The following is a 24,865-nucleotide window of genomic DNA, read 5'->3' on the forward strand; positions in this document are numbered from 1 at the left end:
GATCTGTTCTTTGAGAAAGCTTGTGGGAAATACGTTTGGAATAAGCAAGCATCCACATCAGAGAAAGGAGGAAGACTAATTCGAACACTTAAAGAGTTGTTCCTATTAGTGAAACCTGGAACTACTATACTCCTTCTTTTCGTCCTTTGAAAAAGATTTATTGTATATTGACCTGTATGGTACAGTCCTTGTGAGCATGCATAATTAGGGTACATTAGTTTATCCATAATAATATAATAATTTGAATTTTATGTACAGTATTGATGCACAGTTGTTTTTGATTGAGGTATTTAAATCAAACAGCCAATGGGCAGCTCCGCCTGTCAGTTGTTAAGTTTAAATGCAGCTGGTTTTAGTAAAGCTGAATGCTCACAAATAAAAACCATATAAAATCGGCTTTTATTCAGGTTCATCTGATTGGTAGCTGAATCAGATTAGACAACCTGAGCTGGCTGAATCAAGATCCAAAAAATACTGATAAGGTATTTTTGGGGTATTTATTTGGTTCAGCTGATATCAAGCACACACCTCTACAGTAGACCATGTACAGATGGGCTACAGAATTCAAAGATTCATCAAACAAGGGAAATGCAAGTCTTCAGACCACACAAGAGGCAAGCCCATACAAAAGTTATTTGACCATGTGAAAAGTTATAAAAGAAATGCCATGCATATTCTTCAGTATTATTATTAAGAATACTGGAAACCAAAATGGTGCAAAATGGGTGACAAAGCAAAATAAATGCATCTGTCACTCATGGAGGAAGCAAGTCTTTCTATAACAAAGGAAGAGCCACAGATAGAAAAGTTACATGTTGCCTTAACCAATTTAATTAATGAAGGCTTCATTGCATTCTAATAAGTGCTGCTCATACCAATTCATCCTTCTTCATACAAATGAAGGGGAAATTACAATGAAGGAGCAATAGAGAACTTGATTTTAAATATCTGCCTGCTAGAATTTCTTCCCACCCATCATAGTTTAGCAGTTCTATTTTGAACCATCACCAATTTGAACGAGTGTTTTGTTGCTCATCAAGTCTTATCAAATGTCAAGAGTAGGGTAGGTGCTAAAGACTCCCTCTGTTGCAAGCCAGAAGATGTGTTTTACCTTCTATCCTATTACAGTGATATAGGAGGGGGGGGGGGGAATGAAGAACTAAAAATAAACACAGATGGCACAGCAAAATTAGATGAACCCAATCTCTTACAAACTTAGAGAGCTGCATATGTAATTTGTTCTGTTTTCTAGGTCATGCCTGTGAGCAATTGAGAGCAGGTTTTAACTCATACACTTTTCTTGTCCAACAAACTGGAAGATCTCAGGGGAATATGGTCACAGCATAGGGAAAGCGATGAAATGCTAACGGACTGAGTCCAATTATTTATAATCTGCCTAGCTAATAACTAAGATCATGGCATCCGGCCCCATCACACCTTGGCAAATAGAAGGGGAAGCCATGGAAGTAGTGACAGACTTCACATTTCTGGGATGCAAGATCACTGCAGATGGTGACTGTATCCATGAAATTAAAAGACGTTTGCTCCTTGGAAGGATAGCTATGGAGAACCTAGACGGTATAATAAAAAGTAGAGACATCACCCTGCCAACAAAAGTCCATATAAGTCAAAGCTATTGTATTCCCAGTAGTAATGTATGGCTGTGAGAGTTGGACCATAAGGAAGGCCGAGCATAGAAGGAATAGATGCTTTCAAGCTGTGGTGCTGGAGAAGAATCTTGAGAGTCCCTTGGACTGCAAGAAGATCAAATCAGTCAGTCCTAAGGGAAATTAACCCCGACTGTTCCCTGGAAAGTCAGATACTGAAGCTCAAATACTTTGGCCACCAAATGAGAAGGGAGCACTCACTGGAGAAGAACCTGATGCTGGGAAAGACAGAAGGCAAAAGAAGAAGGGGATAACAAAAGATGAGATTGCTGGACAGCATTACTGATGTAACTAACACAAATTTGAGCAGACATCAGAAGACAGTGGAAGACAGGATGGCCTGGCATGCCTTTGTCCATGGGGTCACAAAGAGGCGGACTCGACTGTGCAACTGAACAACAACAAAAAAGATGGTACATGGATTTTGAGCTGCTTCTTCCACATAGTGGGGTCCATTTCTGAAAGAATCAAGCTCAGCTCTACCCAGACCCCTTAAAAACCCAAAGAGACTTCCACAGAACACCAGAAGAAAGTTATGGCTTCCTTTAAAGGAACCCTGAAGATGCAAGAAGCTATGAATATCTGAGTAAAACACATTCAAATCTGTAGAAAGAAAAAAAAGCTGCAGGAAACTCCGTTTTTAAAGCCTGTAGGGGACCAATTTGTGCTGTAGGGGACCACAGCACAAGGAAGGAGAGGATTCTGCCTCTCCCCTCCCCCACCATGTTCCCAAGCCAACCCGGCTCATTTAAAAAAAAGTCTTGTGTCATTTGGCCCTAAGTCAGACAGTTAAAAAAAACACATGGAATCAACAGACACAAACAGATCTTGTGTTGAGTTGCACACATGCTAGTTATTTCAATCACACTGGTGTGAAGAGATAACTACATCCAGGATCCTCAGAACTTCTATCACCATTCTTTTCTGTAAATATATCCACTTGCAGAGAGAGTTTTACCATAAAAACAAACATCCTGAAGCAAAAATTAAATGAGGTAATATAACAACATGACAAAGGATGCTTGTAGCACATACTTTCAAATCCAAAGTGGAAAAGGTCTCTAAAGTTGTCTCTCAAATGGTTTCACATTTTGGATGGGGGGGGGGGAAGCAAGGAGGAGAAGCTTGATGTAACAAGTATCACCACAGAGCAATGGTGGTTCATATAAGAATATAAGAGAAGCCATGTTGGATCAGGCCAATGGCCCATCCAGTCCAACACTCTGTGTCACACAGTGGCCAAAAGTTTTATATATATATATATATATACACGCGCGCGCGCGCACACACATACACACTGTGGCCAATAGCCACTGATGGATCTCTGCTCCATATTTTTATCTAACCCCCTTTTGAAGCTGGCTATGCTTGTAGCTGCTACCACCCCCTGTGGCAGTGTATTCCACACGTTAATCAACCTTTGGGTGAAGAAGTACCTCCTTATAGCCGTTCTAACCCGACTGCTCAGCAATTTCAAGGACTTATCACCATTATCAAGGACAATTTCACCATTATCAAGGACAGAATGAGTAGGCACATTGATGAACACGGGTTACTGAGGAAGACTCAGCATGGGTTCTGCAAGGGAAGATCTTGCCTCACTAACCTGTTACATTTCTTTGAGGGGGTGAAGAAACATGTGGACAAAGGCGACCCGATAGATGTTGTTTACCTTGACTTCCAGAAAGCTTTTGATAAAGTTCCTCATCAAAGGCTCCTTAGAAAACTTGAGAGTCATGGAGTAAAAGGACAGGTCCTCTTGTGGATCAAAAACTGGCTTAGTAATAGGAAGCAGAGAGTCAGTATAAATGGGCAGTCTTCGCAGTGAAGGACGGTAAGCAGTGGGGTGCCGCAGGGCTCGGTACTGGGTCCCATGCTCTTTAACTTGTTCATAAATGATTTAGAGTTGGGAGGGAGCAGTGAAGTGGCCAAATTTGCGGATGACACTAAATTGTTCAGGGTGGTGAGAACCAGAGAGGATTGTGAGGAACTCCAAAGGGATCTGTTAAGGCTGGGTGAGTGGGCGTCAACGTGGCAGATGCGGTTCAATGTGGCCAAGTGCAAAGTAATGCACATTGGGGCCAAGAATCCCAGCTACAAATACAAGTTGATGGGGTGTGAACTGGCAGAGACTGACCAAGAGAGAGATCTTGGGGTCGTGGTAGATAACTCACTGAAAATGTCAAGACAGTGTGCGTCTGCAATAAAAAAGGCCAATGCCATGCTGGGAATTATTAGGAAGGGAATTGAAAACAAATCAGCCAGTATCATAATGCCCCTGTATAAATCGATGGTGCGGTCTCATTTGGAGTACTGTGTGCAGTTCTGGTCGCCGCACCTCAAAAAGGATATTATAGCATTGGAGAAAATCCAGAGAAGGGCAACTAGAATGATTAAAGGGCTGGAGCACTTTCCCTATGAAGAAAGGTTGAAACGCTTGGGACTCTTTAGCTTGGAGAAACGTCGACTGCGGGGTGACATGATAGAGGTTTACAAGATAATGCATGGGATGGAGAAAGTAGAGAAAGAAGTACTTTTCTCCCTTTCTCACAATACAAGAACTCGTGGGCATTCGATGAAATTGCTGAGCAGAAAGGTTAAAACGGATAAAAGGAAGTACTTCTTCACCCAAAGGGTGATTAACATGTGGAATTCACTGCCACAGGAGGTGGTGGCGGCCACAAGTATAGCCACCTTCAAGAGGGGTTTAGATAAAAATATGGAGCACAGGTCCATCAGTGGCTATTAGCCACAGTGTATGTGTGTATATAAAATTTTTTGCCACTGTGTGACACAGAGTGTTGGACTTGATGGGCCGTTGGCCTGATCCAACATGGCTTCTCTTATGTTCTTATGTTCTTAATTTCATCGAATGCCCACAAGTTCTTGTATTGTGAGAAAGGGAGAAAAGTACTTCTTTCTCTACCTTCTCCATCCCATGCATAATCTTGTAAACCTCTATCATGTCACCCCACAGTCGACGTTTCTCCAAGCTAAAGAGCCCCAAGCGTTTTAACCTTTCTTCATAGGGAAAGTGTTCCAAACCTTTAATCATTCTAGTTGCTCTTTTCTGGACTTTTTCCAATGCTATAATATCCTTTTTGAGGTGCGGTGACCAGAATTGCACACAGTATTCCAAATGAGATCGCACCATCGATTTATACAGGGGCATTCAGATAGTGGCTGATTTGTTTTCAGTTCCCTTCCTAATAATTCCCAGCATGGCGTTGGCCTTTTTTATTGCAATTGCACACTGTCTTGACATTTTCAGTGAGTTATCTACCACGACCCCAAAGATCTCTCTCTTGGTCAGTCTCTGCCAGTTCACACCCCATCAACTTGTATTTGTAGCTGGGATTCTTGGCCCCAATGTGCATTGCTTTGCACTTGGCCACACTGAACCTCATCTGCTACGTTGACGCCCACTCACCCAGCCTCAAGAGATGAATGAAAGACAGTTTAAAGTATTACATCAGGAGTTCTTGCACTCTTCTGTCACGTTTGATCAGAGGGCAGGCAACCTTCCAGATGTTTTGGAAGGATGTTGCCAAAGCCTTCTGTTTTAAGCATTTCAGGAACAGAGCCAAACCTCAGGAAGGTGCAAAGCTTTGGTGGTCTTAGTATTCTAAGTATTTACTGGAAAAAACTTGAAGTAGTGGCAAATGAGACTGCCCTGGATTCTGAATGGAAACAGATGTTGAATGAACACTAATGGTTTTCTCTTAGCAAGCAGCACGACTGAAGTCCAAAGAGTTCCACCAGAGATATAAAAATATGCCTTTTCTTGTTCTGTTATTGAGCTATTTTAATAAAATGCCTATCCAAATTTAATTGGAAACTTTTAATTAATCTTTTGCTCTGTAACCTGTAAGGCAAGCTATTTGGTATATTTAACAGCAAATTACTATACAGTTCTAAATAAAGTTAAAACAAATATTTATGGCAAATTCATTACAGATTCCTGAGCTGATTAACTTGATACAATCTCAGTAGTTTGCCCAACTAAATCCTGATGTCTATGAAAAGGCCTCCAGAGACAAGGAAAGACCGTGGCTGCACAAGCTTCACTACATGGATGATGAGGCTTCACAACATTGATGATGAGACTGCCCTTGGTGACAACAGGAGATGCACCTGTATATGTATATTGTCCATGGATACATTTTCAAAATGGTGGCATGGGCCTAACCAGGGCTGTACAAGCCACAACTTATGCAAAGGGTTACAAGTAACTTTTCCCTTCTAGTAGTAACCTGCATTTGCTGGGGGGAAAGTGTAGATGACTGGGGAAGGCAATGGCAAACTACCCTGTAAAAAGTCTGCCGTGAAAACATCATGATGCACCCCAGAGTTGGAAACAACTGGTGCTTGCATAGGGGACTACCTTTTTTTAACCTCAGGCAAAATGCACGAATACCATGAATGGGACTAGCTTGCCCCTCCTATTTCCTTGGGGAAACATACTAGTTTACAGTTGCCAACTGCCTGAGTTTAGACCAGGTCATTTGGCTGCCAGAGAAGGTTTGGCACTGTTTACCTAGGAGAGCAGGTCAACTATGACTATTGCAAAGGTAAGATTTTCATTCAAAGATGTGAAGTCCCAGGACCAAGGCTGATGGGTTAGCTGATGTGGTCTGGGCCACCACATTCTGCCTGTTTCCTGACTGCTGAAATAGCAGCACTGAGAGAGCTAACCACTGAGAGAACTAACTGTCAAGCTCATGGCGCACACTGAGCAGTGCATGTATATGTTTATTCCCTTGGTCCCACCACTGGGAAAGGCCGAGGCAAAATGAAAACTTTACGGCACATTTTGAATTCATGGTGCACAAACTTGTTGACATCATTGTATGCAATTTGAGAAGACACGAGGATCTGGATTCAACCAGAGCCCATTTTGTGGGGCCTTGGGGAGGGGTAAGAGTGAGGGCAGCCTTTTCCTGGGGGGGAAGGGGTGGGCCAGGACCAAGTGTGGGAAGCAGGGGCTTGCCCCAGTTCAATGCTGGCCCTATCAGCTGTCTAGGGGAGAGAGACAGAGGGTGGGAAGGTCAGCAGCTACTTGAGGCGCAGCACTGTCGCTGTCTGCCCTCTTTGGCTGTTACCTGTGGTCCTCCCTGACACGCTGTTGATTCAACTTGATCTACTCAAGGCCATTCCGGCAGAGTGCTGGTGCACAGGGCTGTTGAAGATTTGTGAACGTTGTGGGAAGTACTCTTGGATGTGATGATTTTCTGGCCGGAGCTGGATTCAGTGCCAAAGTTGGTGTGGGGTACACCCTGTGGATAAGGTGGAATTGGCAAAGCAAAATCCAACCAAGAGGCTGCGGAGGATCATGGACACTATGGATTTAGCACCCTGACATTTCAACATGCCTGGAGATCCTGCTTTGTCCTGAGGGGGTTCATTTATATGGCTACAAAGTGCTGGGGATTCCCTAGGTCCTTGACTACAGCCGTAGAAGCTTTGGCAGGAGATGTCTAAGGCGCGGCTCTTGTGGTGGTATCAGCATGGGGCTGGATCCATTCTCAGAAAAATCGGCCTGCGTGCCCACTTCCAGAGTGTAGGGATCCCCTTAAGGGATCTTGGTGTGAAGGGAGACTGATGTGCCCAGCCCAGGGGCATGTCTAGGGAATTACCCTCATGCTCAGGTGGCAGAGGAGACCACCTCTGGGCTTCCGCCCTAGTGGAATCCCAAACCTGCCATCCCAAGGTGAACAGCGGAGCATCGACTGGCAGGCAGGTCAGTCGAGTGGGATCTTTACCCCATGCTGTGCCAAGGCTTACTATAGCTGTAACCAATAAAGTTGTGGCCAAAATTTATTACACTTTTTCTGAAAATTGTGTGCTCGTGTGTTATTTCAACTGAAACTGTAATTCAAACTAGAATGTGTTGGCAGGGAGGAGTTTGGCTGGGGTGCCTGCCTTGGTCCCCTCCTCTTGGCGCTGGAACCACAAAAAATATGAAAAAAAGATCAAGCAAAAGATATTTTAAGTCAAAGATGTGGAAACAAATTTTTAAAAATCCATAACCTTCCAATGTAAGTGATCTTTAAGATAATGTCATGCCTGCTCCTATCAAGCAATAAGGTAGGGTTTACTTTACCAACTGTCTTATATAAGCAAAGTGTTTCATATTTAAAAATGCCTGAGTTGACAGATGGTGGCAGGCAAAGACACAGGAAGCTGTGAAAACAAAAAGCAAAAGCTTCAATCACAGTTTGAAATCACTTGACAAAAAATGACAGTTTCCAGCTCATTCAAAAGATCACATTTCTTTTTAGATACTCCTGTATTCTTAGTTCTACTCGCAAGGCAATCCAAGGTTCGGGACTGAAAACTCTGTATTCCTCAAACATCTACCCAAAGATTAAATTATCCCATCCCACTGCCTTCCCCTCCCCTCAGAATAACTCTGTGAGGTTGGTTAGGCTAAGGGAGAAAGTGTAGATATTTTATCCATGTTATGTAGATATCAGTTGCAGATTTGTTGGGGGAAGTATTTTTTGTGTGTGTGTGTGTGCACGCACATGTGTGCCTAGAAGTCACTGTTGACTTCTGACAACCCCTAGTGGGACTTGGACATTTTTAGGAAGGTGGCTTGCTATTTCCTGCCTCTGCATCCCGGCTCTGGTGTTCCTTGGAGGTTTCCCATCCAAGTATTTGTCATGGTCAACCCTCCATAGCTTCCGAGATCTGATGAGATTGGGCTATCCAGGTCAGGACAGTTGCAGATATTTTAATCACCATTTTAAGAAATACAGGTACTGGATGCATGGTGAAAATTTTCTACTAGACACAGATGAGTGACAACACTCTGTACAGACTACGCATCTAGGATTTGTACATTCAGTCCATAACAACATAAAACGAGAACATGCTGGATTAGACCAGTGATCCATCTAATCCAGGAGAGGCCACAGGGAAGCCTATAAGCAGGAGGCAAGAACAACATCCTAGGGATGGGCACAAACTGCATTTTTGCAGTTTAGTTTGCGTTCCATAGCTAAACCATGAACCACACCATTCATATAGGTTTGTGAGCCATGTAATGTTTAAAATCCTGCTTTTTCTACTTTCTTTGAAAACAGTAGGGAGCAGAACTAGAGGGTTTAAATAGCTCCAAACAGCTCCCAGCCATTTAAAACCTGCTTTCTGCTCCTCGTGGCTTTTTGTGGAGAGTAGAAAGCAGGATAATTCAAACCTGGCTGACCCACATAATCTCCAGTTAAATATGGCAAAGACAAAACTCTAATTCTGTCATGTAAGCATCAGTCACTCTTACACTCTTTTTCCATCAGTGGAGCAATGGTTTTTGCTCTCTTGGCTGCATTTCCTCTGAATCTCTTTCATCTTTCAACTCCTTCCCTTTCCATCATCTGCCTTTCTGTCTCTGCTCCTGTAGTCAAAGCCTTTGCCCACACTTTAGTCACCTACTGTAGTTCTCCTAATTGATCCTAGTAAAGGCTCAGTAGACACAAAGGATATGGCAGTGATAAAGTGAGGGCCAAATTATGTGGCACAGATTTTTTAAAAAGTCAAGCAGTCACACCCTCCAGATTCAAAGGTGTAACTTTTCCTCTGAACCACTTTCCCAATGCATATCTTTCTGGAATTGTTAGATATATTTACAGTGCCTATACATTTTCCTCCTTTGGGCAAATAACAGACTCTGGTGTGTGTCTGAAATAGTGCAAGAGAGAATATCAGGAAACTGGAAGGGCCCTTCCCCATGACAATGGCTGTGGTTCAAATCACTGCTTTCCAAGGCAGCTCTTAATTTAAAAAAACAAACAAACAGAAGATTTGTCATCCTATCTAATTTGGCTCATAGGGGTCTATCCATTGCCACCCCCTTACTACCAGAATGCTATCCACTAAGCATTCCTATCCCCTAGTTTACCAAGTTTTTCTTCAACCAATGGCTAGAATGGTGTTTTATTTGTGAAAGAAACTTGAAATATAAGATTCTACAGTATGGGTATAGCTGGTTAAAAGAATAAGACTAGGACTTGGAAGACCCAGGCTCAGACCCTTCACCCCAGCCATTGATCTCAAGGCTGAGCTTGAGCTAATCGCTCTTGCGCCCAACTCTACTTCATTGGATTGTTATGAGGATAAAATGGGAAGGGGGGGACCATGTGTACCACTCTAAGCTTCTTGGAGGAAGGACAGAATAAAAATGAGATGCAGATTTAGCAAGCCCTGCAGACTGTATTATTCCAGAGGACAAACATAGGAAGACTGTTGCCTTCTGTGTGCCCTGCTAGTGAAGTTTCTAAACACATCTAACCTGCCACTGCAAGAGGTAGAACACTGGACTTTGGTCACCTACAGGAAGGCAGTTACATGGTTTGGAGCCGCTCTGCACATAAATCTTAGAAATCAGGAGTCGGGGACCTATATACATTAATTGCTTGAAGAAGATTCTCACAAACTCATGCAGCAGAAATTAAGCCGATAGGCCACCGCAATGCAGTCTGAGCAGAAACAATACAAAATACAAGGCCAAGGTAAAACCACTATAATGATGCATTCAGTCAAAGCCAAGCTGCTTGCACTTTTTTCTGTAACAAGCCATCAAGATGACATAAATGAAATTCAGATACACTGTAATCTGATAAATGTGACCAAACCACTCAGACAGATTAATTCTGAAAATTTTTCTCTCTCCCTCCCTGATGTTAAACATGTTCTGCCTTGGTGGCTCTCACAATCAGAAAAGTAATTTTTAAAAAACTCTTTATCCATTTTTATCTAGAGTAGCATGTATTCCATAATATTTTAATATTATACTGGACTATATGGAGATTAACACAAATTACAAAACCCATCCCCCAGATATAATGAATCTGGTGAATGGACACACAAGTATTTTATGGCAATTATTTCAGGTGTGCTGGCCTATAATATCAAGCTAACAAGCTGAGCAATTGCCCAATATAATGAAGGGTGATTAATTAGATCCATAAAACTTTTGTTTTATGGCATGATCTTTTCTATGCCAACCATCAACTTTAATAGTATTTTAAATTGAACAGAGACCTATGAGAAAGAAGCCCCTAACTGCACTACAAATTTTAACAGCTTTTTGAAAAGATAGTCTAATAAAGCCACTTAATTAAATTAACCCTTAAAAACACTCCTTTATGACTCTTAATTTTTTTTCAGAGAATGAGATCAAAACACCTTGCTTTGCTGTCCTAATCAAACACAGGAATCATTCACCAGGAACTACCAGATTCAGCAACAGTTCCAGAGCTTTTTTTGTAGCAGGAACTCCTTTGCATGTTAGATCACGCAACCCTGATTTAGCCAATCTTCCAAGAACTTGCAGCGCTCTTAGTACACGGCCTACTGTAAGCTCCAAGAGGATTAACTACATCAGGGGTGTGTGGCCTAATATGCAAAGACTTTCCTGCTACCAAAAAAAGCCCTGTATCCATCTATCTAGTGCTGCTCATATGTCTATCACCTTAAGCAAAGATAACAGTTTTGGTAGAATTATAATAGAATCTTACAAATTCGCTATTGCTAAGTATGAGAAACAACCAAGCCCTGAGTACATGTTACCTGGTAACTACCCAGACATATCCTGATACATTTTTTAAAATATCCTGAAAAGTAATCTTTGCAAGAAAAGACAGTATCTACATAACTTGAAGTGAAGCATCTGCCAGAACTTCTGGCAGGGCGCACTGCCACCAACTCTGCTCACATGGCACCTGCCCATGCACCCTTCCCTCGACGTCTTCCTTGCAAGCAACACATCTGAGCTTCTGGCTGCCCAGCATTACCAAGGAAGAACAGGCATTGGAGTAAAACCGGTGCTCCTCACAGTTACAGCAGTGGTACTACCAGCCACACACACCACCAAGTAAGTGGATAAGAAAAAGACAGACAGGCAAGTGGGGGGGCACATCAATTGGGACAAGAAGAGTGATATGAAGTGAGGTCCTGGTGGTGGGCAGAGTGGGATGTCTGGTCTTGCCTTTTCTGGCCTGATCTCATCAGATCTCAGAAGCCAAGCAGGGTTGGCCTTGGTTAGTATTTAGAAGGAATCCCAGAGTCACTATGCAGAGAAAGACAATAGCAAACCACCACTGTAAGTCTGCTGCCTTGAAAGCCCCTTGCTGGGAGCACCATAAATCAGCTACAAGTTTACAGCACTGTATGCTCACACACATAAAGTGAGCATTCTACAGAAAACAAATTCAAGCAATGTGATCTAACAGGCAGCCAGAGAAACATATCCTTCTGGTCCACCTGCCATTCCGTCACTCAGAGACTGAGGAAAAAATGGACAGCAAAGAAGGAGATGAGAGTAGGAAAGTGCAGGGATTGTGGGCTCCAGAGCCAAGCTTGGGCACTAACAGACATATTTTTTAAAAAGATGCTGGGAGCTCTGCAATAAGAGCTTTTTAAAAAAAATGCTATCAGGCAGACAGGGCCTGATCATAGGTGTGTGTATGGATTAAGCTCCTACATTGCCATTTCCCTTGTCTGAAATTCTCCTAGAAGGCCTTTGTTTGCTCTGCTGGGACAAGCATAGAGGTACAAATATTTTCCCAGTGAGATACACAGCAGCTCATTGGAACTGTTTTAGACTGGGAAGCATTGGACCAAGGGCTTAACATTCTTGCTAAGTACCAGGCCCCAAGGTACCTGATAGTGTATTTTCTTAAATGCTGGGAGCTCTGTCTCACAGAACCCCCAACGTGTGATCAGGTTCGGCCCTCAGATACCTAAAAAGAGAGTCCTTTCTAGGATGCCAAGGAAGTTGGATATGTGTGAAGAAAAGGCAAATAAGCAGTAGAAGAACTTCATTTCAGTAGTCAGAGCCATACCTCTTCATTCAACGGATCTGGTTCTAAATTCTGCATTTTGCCAATAGCATTAGGATGCGCAATCATCCCTGAACATAGATTAAGGTTTCCTACAGGAAATAGGAAAAGGAAGGAAAGGTCCCCTGTGCAAGTACCAGTCATTTCCGAATCTGGGTGACGTTGCTTTCACAACATTTTCACGGCAGACTTTTTACAGGGTGGTTTGCCATTGCCTTCCCCAGTCATCTACACTTTCCTCCCAGAAAGACCTGAGTTCGATCCCCAATGGAAGCTGGGTTTTCAGGTAGCCAGCTTGAGGTTGATTTAGCCTTCCATCCTTCCGAGATCAGTAAAATGAGCACCCAGCTTGCTGGGGGGAAGTGTAGATGACAGGAAATAAACAGTGTGCAATTGCAACAGCCCAAATAGGCTAGTTTGGCCTCAGTTTGTCAGGGCTTAGAAGCTAAGCAGGTTGGCCACAGTCCAAGGAAGACCAGGGTTGCTATGCGGAGGAAGACAATGGCAAACTACTTCTGCCATCTCTTGCCTTGAATACTCCATTGCTGGAGTTCTTCTAGGCAATTTTAAGATTCACACTCCCTTTACCCGCTTTCTGCAATATTAACAGAAACTGAGATAAGCAATGACTCATGGGTTGTTCAGTAACTCAGAACACTTTACTACAGGGATTGTGATGGCATCTGACTGTAGTCTTTTTAAAATCTAATGCAAATCATTTTTCATATGAAAAACATGCTTGAAACGTCAAGCCATTTATATGCAGATTTTTCCCACTTTAGACGTATGAAACCAAATGTCAGTAGTTCAATGTTCTTTAAACATTTAATGGCATTTTCACTGTTCAAACTTGACAGATTAATGACCAGCCTCCGTTAAAAATAGATACAACAAGATTTATTAAATGTTTAGAACACTGTAGATCCAGGGAGAAGAACCAAGTGGTCCTATGGATCAGTGATGCAGTCAGCATTATCCATTAATGCCAAGAGCAGCCTGAATAGGCCTGACTCATCTGAGTTTGTCAGAACTTGAACGCTAAGCAGGGTCAGCCATGGTTAGTATCTGAAGGAGATCACCACGGAAGACTAGGGTTGCTATGCAAAGAAAGGCAACGGCAAACCACCTTTGCTCATCTCTTGCCTTGAAAACCCCATGCTGGGTTGCTGTAGTTGGAGACAATGTGATGGATTTAATTATTCTTGTAATAGCTGCCAAGCCATTTTAAACAGGAATAGGTGCCAAATAGTATCTCTTTCATCCCTGCCATTAAGCAATAAGGTTGTGTGCATGCTGAACACACTGAAGAAGAAGAAGACGACCACAGATTTATACCCTGCTATTCTCTCTGAATCAGAGTCTCAGAGCAGCTTACAATCTCCTTTATCTTCTTCACACACAACAGACACCCTGTGAGGTAGGTGGGGTTGAGAGAGCTCTCACAGCAGCTGCCCTTTCAAGGACAATGGCCGTGATAGCAATGGCTGACCCAAGTCCATTCCAGTAGCTGCAAGTGGAGAAATGGGGAATCAAACCGGGTTCTCCCAGATAAGAGTCTGCACATTTAACCACTACACCAAACTGTGTGTGGGAGGGAGCAGTGTACTGTACAGTCCTTTTGAGAAGCAATTTACAGTGACAACTTAAGCAGAGTTACACCTGCCTAAGCTAATTGACTTCAGTGGGAACAATGCAACTCTGCTACAGATGGTACTGTTAGGCTGTGATCACACATGCTATATAATGCAGTTTCAGTCCACTTTCAGTGCACTTTCCAACTGGATTCTACTGTGTGAACTGGCAAAATTCAGTTTGAAAGTGCACTGAAAGTGGATTGATACTGTATTATTTAGCATGTGTGATCACAGCCTTAGTGCCCAAGAAAGCAATGGGGTATACTCCATAAATCTTACTGTTCAACACTATTCAACATAAAATCCTTAAAGCTGAAACTCGCATACACCACTCCCTTATTGTACAATTAAATACTAATGAATTAATTGTACATGGAAATTGTACAAAATCTAGCAAAAGTCACAAATCTTACAATTTCAGCTTTTGCTCCAGAGAAAAAAGTTAATTTCTAGCTTCCATGGTTTACAGATGTGTTGCATTTACCCCCACCCCACCCTATTCACAAGGCAGAATGGAGTCTGCATGATGTCCAATTGCTGTCTATTATTTCCCAAAGTTTATGCCCCTGTTGTTCTAACTTACAATACTCCTTGAAAAATGGTGTGAATATTCTTTAACTTTATCACATTACTGTTACAAACAAACCTTCCATCACCATCTTTTCTGAGAAGGGGTAACTAAAGTTCCAAATGCTGTTCATGGAAGGAGGACCAAATAAGTCCAAAGCTCTATCCTAAACTATTTACATGGAAGCAAGACACACTAATCTCAATGAAGCTAACTTCCAAGTAACCATGTTTATGGTCAGTAGGCTTACCTCTAGTATGGGAGGACTGATTCAAATGCTACCCCGGCAGCCTGGCCGCTGTTAGGGAACCCAGCTATACTGGCGTCATTCCCACATGGTTGGCTATGAAATACAGTTGATTCCACATTAAACACATGTGAAGGCGCAATTTTTTTTTACCAGCTTCGCTTGCATAGTTCAACTCCTTCTGAACCACATGGGTACTTTTTAATTCCACAGGTAATTGTGAACACCTCTGTAGCTTGGGTCTCTAATGGCAAGTGCAATGTGTCGACAACATATTAAATGAACCATATGTTGCAAAACACAGTCTTTCCTTAGTATGTTATCCTTTGCATAGCACTGGCAAATTTTCTACATGAATTTATCCTAAGAGTTTAGAGAGCTGTTTACCTATATGTGGCAACTTGGCATATCATTCTAGTCAACTTCCTTTTAAAAAGCTCAGTAGATATTCTACTCAAGGCAATTTATATTAAACAATCTACAGGCATTTAAGATTCATGACTTTTTTTTTTTTAAAAAAAAATGAGAGTGCAGAATACTTTCCAACAGAAACCGGCTTCCTAACTTCCAGTTCATTTTAATATTCTGATCTCAGAAAGAAGCATTTATACTTATATTTCAATGCTTTAAAAAGACTTTCTGTTAAAATAATCATTTATTTTTATGTGCACAAAATTTTGCAAGCAAACAGCTCTACCAGGTTAAAGAACAAAAACATTAATCAACAGCAGCATCTCACCATTTGTAGAACTCTTTTTGAAGTTATTCAGAAATTCCTCCAGGAGTTGTGACTGGTTTGGAGGGGGCAACGAGTTTCTTGCTTCCTTGGAAATACCACCATCTGACCACAAAGTACACGATGCACTTTTATTGCCACTGTAACTTGTACTTAAGGTGAGAGTTACACTTTTCTCAGAGAACAACAGCTCCATCTGTCTAAGGTCAAGGTCACATACAGATTCTCCATTTATAGTCAAGATTTCATTGCCCACAAGCAACCCTGGGAGCATGAGAAAGAAAAAACAAAAGTCTTAGTAGGCACTATACTAGAAGACTGTTAATAATCAGATGCTTGGGAGGTCACTGTTTCATACTGTCATCATAAACCAGAAACAATTTGATGAAACACACTCACTAGCAATCAATGATAATCATCACATCATACTGCAATTTAATTATTCAAATAATTTTCTTACAGTATCACCTGGAGTTCATGGAACACGCTTTGAGGAAAGAAGGATTCCATCTAGCCCAGCATCCTGTCTCACACAGTGGCCAACCAGTTCCTCTGGATGGCCAACAACAGGGCATAGAGGCCAAAGCCTTCATCTGATGTTGCCTCCTGGCTCTGGGATTCAGAGGCTTAGTGCCTCTGAACGTGGAGGTTCCCCTCAGTCACTATGACTAGTGGCCATTGGTAAACGTATCCTTCATGAATCTATCTAATCCCCAACAATGCCTTTTCACTATCTTCACTGACAAACTGAATGGTTCCTACATGAGAGAATCGATGGATACAAACCCGATATTTTAAAAAATGCAACATTCAAAACCAGTAGTGAACGTCTTAATTTTCCTCATCCCAAACTTCAGATCTAAACATCACAGTTCCATCAAAAAAATTCCAAAGGAGAATACAACACTAATGTGCTGAATTAGAACAAAGTAGGATTCAAGTTTCACCTTTAAGACCAACAAAGTTTTATTCAGAATGTAACCCACATGTGCTCTAAGCACACTTCATCAGACAATAGGCTGGAATGGCAAACAGTCCTAAATACAGAGAGAGTAGGCGGTGAATTAGTATACAAAATCATGGAAAAGTTTGTTATCAGATTAAGAGAAGCACAATTTGGGGTCTGGTGGTTGTTAGATTATGTTAACTGGGCTACATCAACAAGGGGGCAATAAAAGTCAGAATAGCAGATTGATGTCTATGTGAAGTGCCATAAATAAGAGTCTGTTGTGATGTTAGCTCTGAGTTTAAAATGAGGGCATTAGTTTCTCAAGAGGTTTAATTTAAAAATGTAACACATATAAACATCATTCTAGTTTGCCATTAGAAAAAAAAGAAAACATTAAAATATAGTGGAAGATGGGGAGTATATGTGATGAGATAAACAGCCAATATCCTTTATTTGAGTATGTCAATACAAAAAAACATTATTCCAATACACTATTCTAAAAGAGAAATACATTGGAATGCTGTGGATATATAGCTATACTCAGTGAGAGTGGGTTTAGCATTAGCATACGTAATGAGATAAAAAAACAATATTCCTTTTCAGTCCTGGGAAGGTGTTTGTTCCAAGTTTCATAATAATTTGTAATTCAGCAATTTCTCTCTCCATTCTGTTCTTGAAGGTCCTTTGCAGTAAAACAGCTACTTTGAGGTGACTTATTGAATGCTCTGGAAGGTTAAAGTGTTCTCCAACAGGTTTCTCAGTTCTGTAATTCCTGATGTCAGATTTGTGTCCATTTATCCTTTGGCATAAGGTTTGTCCTGAGTCCGCCCTGGTGGGGAGGGCGGGATATAAATGGAATTAAATAAATAAATTTAATGGCATATATAATGTTTGAAGATTAAAAAGTGAATGAGCCTGAGTACCCGGTACTTTTCTACTGGGTAATGGATCAGAGTTGTCCACTGAGATGGTGACAAACAGTATGGACTGTCTGCCAAAGTCTCAAGGCAGCAGGAGGAAGATTGCAGGCCTAACTTGCCTGGGAAATTATACATCTCTGTATACAAATGCTAGAAGTGTTCGAAGTAAAATTGGGGAGTTGGAAAGTTTAGTGTTGGGAGAAAATATAGACATTGTGGGAATTTCAGAAACTTGGGGGAATGAGGAGAATCAGTGGGACATGGTGATTCCTGGATATAAATTATATTGTAAGGATAGGGAGGGAAGGGTTGGAGGTGGGGTGGCTCTGTATGTCAGAGAGGGTATACGGTCCAGTAACACTGAGGTCAGAGAATTAGATTCCCTTCTAGAAATGCTTTGGGTCATATTAGTGGGCCCAAAAGGAAATTTAACTATGGGAGTTTGTTATCGCCCATCAAATCAAAAGATAGAGGATGATTATAATATGATGGAAGGATTAAAGATAGTGGCTAAACGTAAAAACAGATTGATTGGGTCAATATATGTTCTGGTCGGGAGAAAGAGATTGAGTTTCTAGACACTCTCAATGACTGTGCTATGGAGCAGATGGTCACAGAACCTACCACAGGGTGGGGCAATCCTGGATTTGGTCCTAAGTAATGCCCATGACCTGATGAGAGATGTAAAAGTGATTGCACCACTTGGGAGCAGTGACCATAACGTTATTGATTTCACCATTTGTATAAATAGAGTTGCCCCAAAAGACCAGCACAACCACGTTTAACTTTAAAAGGGGTAAATTCTCTGAGATGAGGCATGTAAAGAGGAAACTGAAAGGAAAGGTAAATACAGTCAAAACCCTTGGGGAAACTTGGAGGTATTTAAAACTACAATCCTAGAAGCTCAAATAAAATATATACCACAAGTTAGGAAAGGCACAAACAGGTATAAGAAAAAGCCTGCATGGTTAACAAAGTTATGGAAGCTGTAAAAGATAAGGATTCCTTTAAGCGGTGGAAAGCTAGTCCAAGTGAGATTAATAAAAGGGAACACAGGCTGTGGCAAATCAAATGCAAGACTGTGATCAGGCAGGCAAAAAGGGACTATGAGGAGCATTTTGCAAAAAACATAAAGACCAACAATAATTTTTTTTTCAAATATATTAGAAGCAGTGGGGCCCTTGGATGACCAAGGGGTAAAAGGATTACTGAAGGAGGATAGGGAAATGGCTGAGAAGCTGAATGCATTTTTTGCCTCCGTCTTCACTGTGGAAGATGAGAAGTGTTTGCCTGCTCCAGAACAACTTATATTGGAAGGGGTGTTGAAAGACCTGAGTCAGATTGAGGTGATGAGAGAGGAGGTCCTACAACTGACAGACAAATTAAGAACTGCCTCTGTTCCTGAGGACTGGAAGGTAGCAAATGTCACCCCCATCTTTAAAAAGGGTTCCAGAGCAGATCCGGGAAATTACAGGCCAGTCAGTCTGACTTCAATACCGGAAAGTTGGTAGAAACCATTATCAAAGACAGAATGAGTAGGCACATTGATGAACACAAGTCATTGAGAAAGACTCAGCATGGGTTCTGTAAGGGAAGATCTTGTTTCACTAACCTGTTAGAGTTCTTTGAGGGGGTGAACAAACATGTGGACTAAGGGGACTCAATAGATGTCGTTTACCTTGACTTCCAGAAAGCTTTTGATAAAGTTCCTCATCAAAGTCTCCTTAGTAAGCTCGAGAGTCATGGAGTAAAAGGACAAGTCCTTTTGTAGATCAAAAACTGGCTAATTAATAAGAAACAGAGAGTGAGTATAAAACAGCAATCTTCGCAGTGGAAGACGGTAAGCAGTGGGGTACCGCAGGGCTCAGTACTGGATCCCATGCTCTTTAACTTGTTCATTAATGATTTGAAGTTGGGAGTAAGCAGTGAAGTGGCTAAGTTTGCAGATGACACTAAATTGTTCAGGGTGGTGAGAACCAGAGAGGATTGTGAGGCACTCCAAAGGGATCTGTTGTGGCTGAGTGAATGGGCGTCAACGTGGCAGATGAGGTTCAATGTGGCCAAGTGCAAAGTAATGCACATTGGGGTCATAAATCCCAGCTACAAATTCAAGTTGATGGGGTTGTGGTAGATAACTCACTGAAAATGTCAAGATAGTGTGTGATTGCAATAAAAAAGGCCAATGCCATGCTGGGAATTATTAGGAAGGTAATTGAAACCAAATCAGCCAGTATCATAATGCCGCTGTATAAATTGATGCTGTGGTCTCATTTGGAAAATTGTGTACAATGCTGGTCACTGCACCTCAAAAAGGATATTACAGCATTGGAAAAAGTCCAGAAAAGGGCAAGTAGAATGATTAAAAGTTTGGAACACTTTCCCTATGAAGAAAGGTTGACACGCTTGGGGCTCTTTAGCTTGGAGAAACGTCGACTGCAGGGTGACATGATAGAAGTTTACAAGATTATGCATGGGATAGAGAAAGTAGAGAAAGAAGTACTTTTCTCCCTTTCTCACAATACAAGAACTCGTGGGCATTCAATGAAATTGCTGAGCAGTCGGGTTAGAATGGATAAAAGGAAGCACTTCTTCACCCAAAGGGTTATTAACATGTGGAATTCACTGCCACAGCTACAAGCATAGCCAGCTTCAAGAGGGGATTGGATAAAATATGGAGCAGAGATCCATCAGTGGCTCTTAGCCACAGCATATTGTTGGAACTGTCTGAGGCAGTGATGCTCTGTATTCTTGGTGCTTGGGTGGGGGCAACAGTGGGAAGGCTTCTAGTCCCACTTGTGAACTGCCTGATGGCACTTTTTTTTTTTTTTGCCACTGTGTGACACAGAGTGTTGCACTGGATGGGCCATTGGCCTGATCCAACATGGCTTTTCTTATGTTCTTATGAGATGGTGTAGTTAATGCTGTTAGGAGAACCAGTTTGGTGTAGTGGTTAAGTGTGCGGACTCTTATCTGGGAGAACCGGGTTTGATTCCCCACTCCTCCACTTGCACCTGCTGGAATGGCCTTGGGTCTGCCATAGCTCTGGCAGAGGTTGTCCTTGAAAGGGCAGCTGCTGTGAGAGCCCTCTCCAGCCCCACCCACCTCACAGGGTGTCTGTTGTGGGGGAGGAAGGTAAAGGAGATTGTGAGCCGCTCTGAGACTCTTCGGAGTGGAGGGCGGGATATAAATCCAATATCTTCTTCTTCTTCTTCTAATTGTGTTGTCTGGCACCTGGCTTTATTGCAAGCTCTGGTACCAGACACTGGTACCAGACATTGTTGTGGGTGAGGAGTTGTTTCAGATTAGGGAGCTGTCTGTGTGCAAAAAAGGTTTATCCCCCAGTATTTTTGAAAGAGAGCTGTCACTGTCCAATAGAGGTTGTAAGTTGACAATACGTTGAACTGTTTTCAGTTAAGAGTTTGTGTGTGACCACTAGTAGTGTTCTGCTATTGCCTTTTTTGGGTCTGTCTTGTAACAAGTTTTCTCTGGGTATCATTCTGGCTTTGTTAATCCATTCCCTGACTTAAATTCCTGAATTAGAATGTATCAATAAATTAAACACTGTTTCTCAGCCTAAATGGAGAGTTGGATTTCTTTATTTCTAATAACAGGGTCTAGTTTTAAAGACTTTAATTGTTAATTGTTTAATTAACATGTAATATCATCTGGCAACTCACTGATGTAACTACACATGGTATAACTACCTAATGTTAGTTTATTTTTTCTTTTCCTTCAGACTACTACTTCCTTGACTAGACATGTTGATCCTATACTTATTTTATTACTGTTTTCGCACACAGCTCACCTCGTAGTCACAATCCTGTTCCCTCCTCAGCGTCTGGTTGGATTTTCCACCATCTGCACCGAAGTTACAGGAAGTGCCGCAGCTTTTGCATAGCAAACGTAAACTGCTAAAACCCAGTTTACGTTTGCTAGGCAAAAGCCGTGGCACTTCCTGTAACTCCGGCGCAGATGGTGGGAAATTCGACAGATGCTGCGGAGGAAAGAGGATTGTGACTGCGAGGTAAGCTGTGTGCGAAAATGGTTTATGTGTTTTTAAGCCCACAAGAGTCTGGAACCTCTGACCTCTCATCACCTTCTCTTTGTTCCTGTTCTTCCTGGTTTCCTCCCTTTTGTGATTTCATTATAAAAATCTCCAAAATGATTTCCTCCTTTAGCATCTGAAGAAGTAAGGACTGACTCACAAAAGTTAATGCTGGAATCCTGATCCTGCATTGAGCAGGGGGTTGTACCAGATGGCTGCTGGAGAAAATTCCCCAACAATGGCCTGTATGGCCCCTTCCAGCTCTGTGATTCTATGATTCTATGAATAAATTTTGTTAGTCTTTAAGGTGCTACTGAAATTAAGTTTTATTTTGTAGCAACTGTGAAATCCAAGGCTTCCATATGCTATTAGAGCCAATTTGGTGAAGCAAGGCAAATGAATAATTCAACTGAGGGATAATTCAGTAAGAATATTTTTCCAATGTTAGTGTACACTGTCATGTATAAAAACCTTTGCTTTTGGAGACACTACCAATCACAGCTTCTCAATGACAACACACTCTGCAAAACAGACATTTGTGTGATCTCCATGCATGGCACCAACACCAGCATAAGGAAAACTTGTCATGTTAAGGATGTCAAACAGAAACATCAACAAAAAAATCTGGGATAAACACTGGCATGAGTCAGGAATTCATAGAGGAATTTGCTCTTTGTCCAGTGCAACATCTGCATCTTTAAAAGACAACACCAAAAGAAAACAACTAATGCATACCTTCTTTGAAAGCCATCCCATCAGGAAGAACATCACTTACAAATATCTGGGTTAGATGTTGGTGTTCATCAACTTGTGCAGTGACTGCGAATCCTAGGGGAAAAAATGCTGTTTAAATTTTTTGTGGATCCTTAAAGAATTTTAAAAAATGCACACATAATTGCATATTTTACAAGGCTTCATTATGCCTTGTAAATTATGGTAAAATTCTCATTTTGTATTACTTCTAAGACACTGATCTTAAATCTCATTAATATGTTGCATAGTTCACATGCAATAAAGTGGCCAAATAGGGCTGTGGCCAATCATAACCAGCAGAAAGTACTGACCAACATGGATGTTCCCCATGGTCCTTTTTATCATAGGCAGGTGATACCTGGATTAGCAAGAACCCAAAGAAGAGGAAGAGGAGGGAAGAGGGGGAGGAGAGGAGGAGGGAAGAAGAAGAACCCTACCCTTCACTACTTAAAGTGGTTTACACCCTTCTCCTCCCCACAACAGAAACCCTGTGAGATAGGTGGGGCTGAGAGAACCCTGACAGAAACTGCTCTTGAGCAGAATAGGTCTGAGAGAGCTATGACTGACCCATATCCAGTTCCCCCAAGATCACTCCAGCAGTTGCATGCGGAGGAGTGGAGAATCAAACCCTGTTCTCCCAGATAAGTCTACACACTTAACCGCTACACCAAACTGGAACAAACACACACACACGAACATGAGACAGCAAACTACTGGAAGCTGCTGGAAATCACTTCTCATGACTTTTGCCTCCAAAGAGAAAGCAACTTTCCACAAAGCACAGTCAAGCTATAATGAAAAATTTGAGAGATCCCCTCCCCCATCTAAATAGGAAGCTGTTGTACACAATCAATCAATCACATAAACATAACTGGGGGAGGGGGATCCAGCCCAGGGCCAGCCCGAAAGCACATGGCGCCCCAGGCAAACTTACTGCCTGCGTGCCCCCAGGCTGACCCCCTCCTGTTTTTTCTGCAGCACTGCAACACGGCGCTGCACTTTGCTACACTCTGCCCAACCTCCCCCACCCACACACTCAGACACCAGCCTTGCACTTACAGCTTCGGGGGGCATCAGAATAGTGTTCTCTTAATAGAGAGCAGAACGAGGCTTCGTTTCCCCTTCCCTTCCTGTTCCGGAAGGGAGGGGTGAGAGCAAAGCCTCTTCCTGAGAGAAGGGTCCATTGTGATGCCAGCCAAAGTTGGTAAGCACAAGGCTGGTGTCGCTACTCTGAACGTGCCGGGGGGGGGGGGGCGGGGAGGCAGGTAGGTCACCTTCTCTCCCCACCCCCAGGTGTGCTCAGAGTAGCGATGCCAGCCTCGTGCTTACCCACTTTGGCCAGCATCGCAATAGACCCTTTTCTCAGGAAGAGGTTTTGCTTTCACTCCTCCCTTCCGGAAGAGGAAGGGAGGAAGACTGAAGTCTCATTCTGCTCTCTATTATGAGAGAGCTATTCTGATGCCCCCCGAAGCTGGTAAGTGCAAGGCTGGCATCTGAGCGCACCGGGGCGGGGGGGGGGCGGAGGTAGCCTGCCCACTGCCGCCTAACTGCCCCAGGGCAATTAGGCATTTGTTTTGGGTGCCGGGAATGGGGGGAGAGCCCAATTCGACGCCCCCCACCCGGTGCCGTAGGCAAATGTCTAATTTGCCTAGTGGGTGAGCCAGCCCTGATCCAGCCTCTCTCTCTCTCTGAACCCAACCCACTTGCCACTGGTGAACCAATTTAAAATTTATGAACAAGAAAAACCAAGAAAGAAGAAGATAAAAGATCAATAAAATGAAAGCGAGAGAGAGAGAGAGTGTGTGTGTGTTTGGAAAAATGCAGACTTACCAAAATCAGTTGCACCTTCATTCTTAGTAAGATGCACATGGTAGACACTTAAAGGAAAGATTTCTATTTCATCATATATCTGCAAGAAAAGAAAAATCCCATTTGACTTTGAACCATGAGACACACACCAGCAGGATGCACTTAGCTGTTATGCCAAATCATACTGCTATTAAGACTGATCCTGCCATTAAGGTGAATGAGGAATTCACATTAGCTGGCATATTCTGAGCACTACTAACAAGTAGCAAAATACAAGGTTTTTAAATTTTTATTATATTTTAGCTCTGAGCTACACTAGAGGCCATTTGGATTTTGATACCAAGATGGCCTGAGAACCTTTGGCAGTGAGTGAAGAAAGTTGTGAAGATTAGCAATGCAGGCCTAAGAAGTGTTATATCCTTTTAAATCCATTGGCTTTAACTAACTTAGAAAATCATGGTTGCACTTCCCTATAACTGTTGTTCATCAAGCAGTCACCTGTGCAATCACACATGGGTACTACACACATGCAGGCCTGAAGTGGAGAGGATTTTTCTGAAGCTCAAAACTCCTAGAGGCATTCCCCACCAACAACATCTTTTCAAGAGAATGGACCAAAGCATCCTTCCCTCAGTTTCTCTGTCACACCACTGGATTGAGATGAAATTATCAAATTTTGTTAAGAGCTCAAAACAG

At 42.3% G+C, this 24,865-nt stretch overlaps 1 protein-coding gene across 1 annotated transcript in view; it reads right to left on the reverse strand.

Annotated features, from left to right (window-relative positions):
• LOC132590507 (rho guanine nucleotide exchange factor TIAM2-like) overlaps window positions 1-24,865 on the reverse strand; it is a 314,104-nt gene that overhangs the window by 75,063 nt on the left and 214,176 nt on the right. The window contains exons 13-15 of the mRNA XM_060263413.1: window positions 24,191-24,269; window positions 22,343-22,435; window positions 15,697-15,957 (exon numbers count right to left, since the gene is read on the reverse strand). Of these exons, the coding sequence (XP_060119396.1) occupies window positions 15,697-15,957; window positions 22,343-22,435; window positions 24,191-24,269 (433 nt within the window). The remainder of the gene's footprint in view (window positions 1-15,696; window positions 15,958-22,342; window positions 22,436-24,190; window positions 24,270-24,865) is intronic.

The sequence above is a fragment of the Heteronotia binoei genome, unplaced genomic scaffold (genome assembly GCF_032191835.1).
Source record: "Heteronotia binoei isolate CCM8104 ecotype False Entrance Well unplaced genomic scaffold, APGP_CSIRO_Hbin_v1 ptg000072l___fragment_3, whole genome shotgun sequence".
In the NCBI taxonomy this organism is placed as follows: Eukaryota; Metazoa; Chordata; class Lepidosauria; order Squamata; family Gekkonidae; genus Heteronotia; species Heteronotia binoei.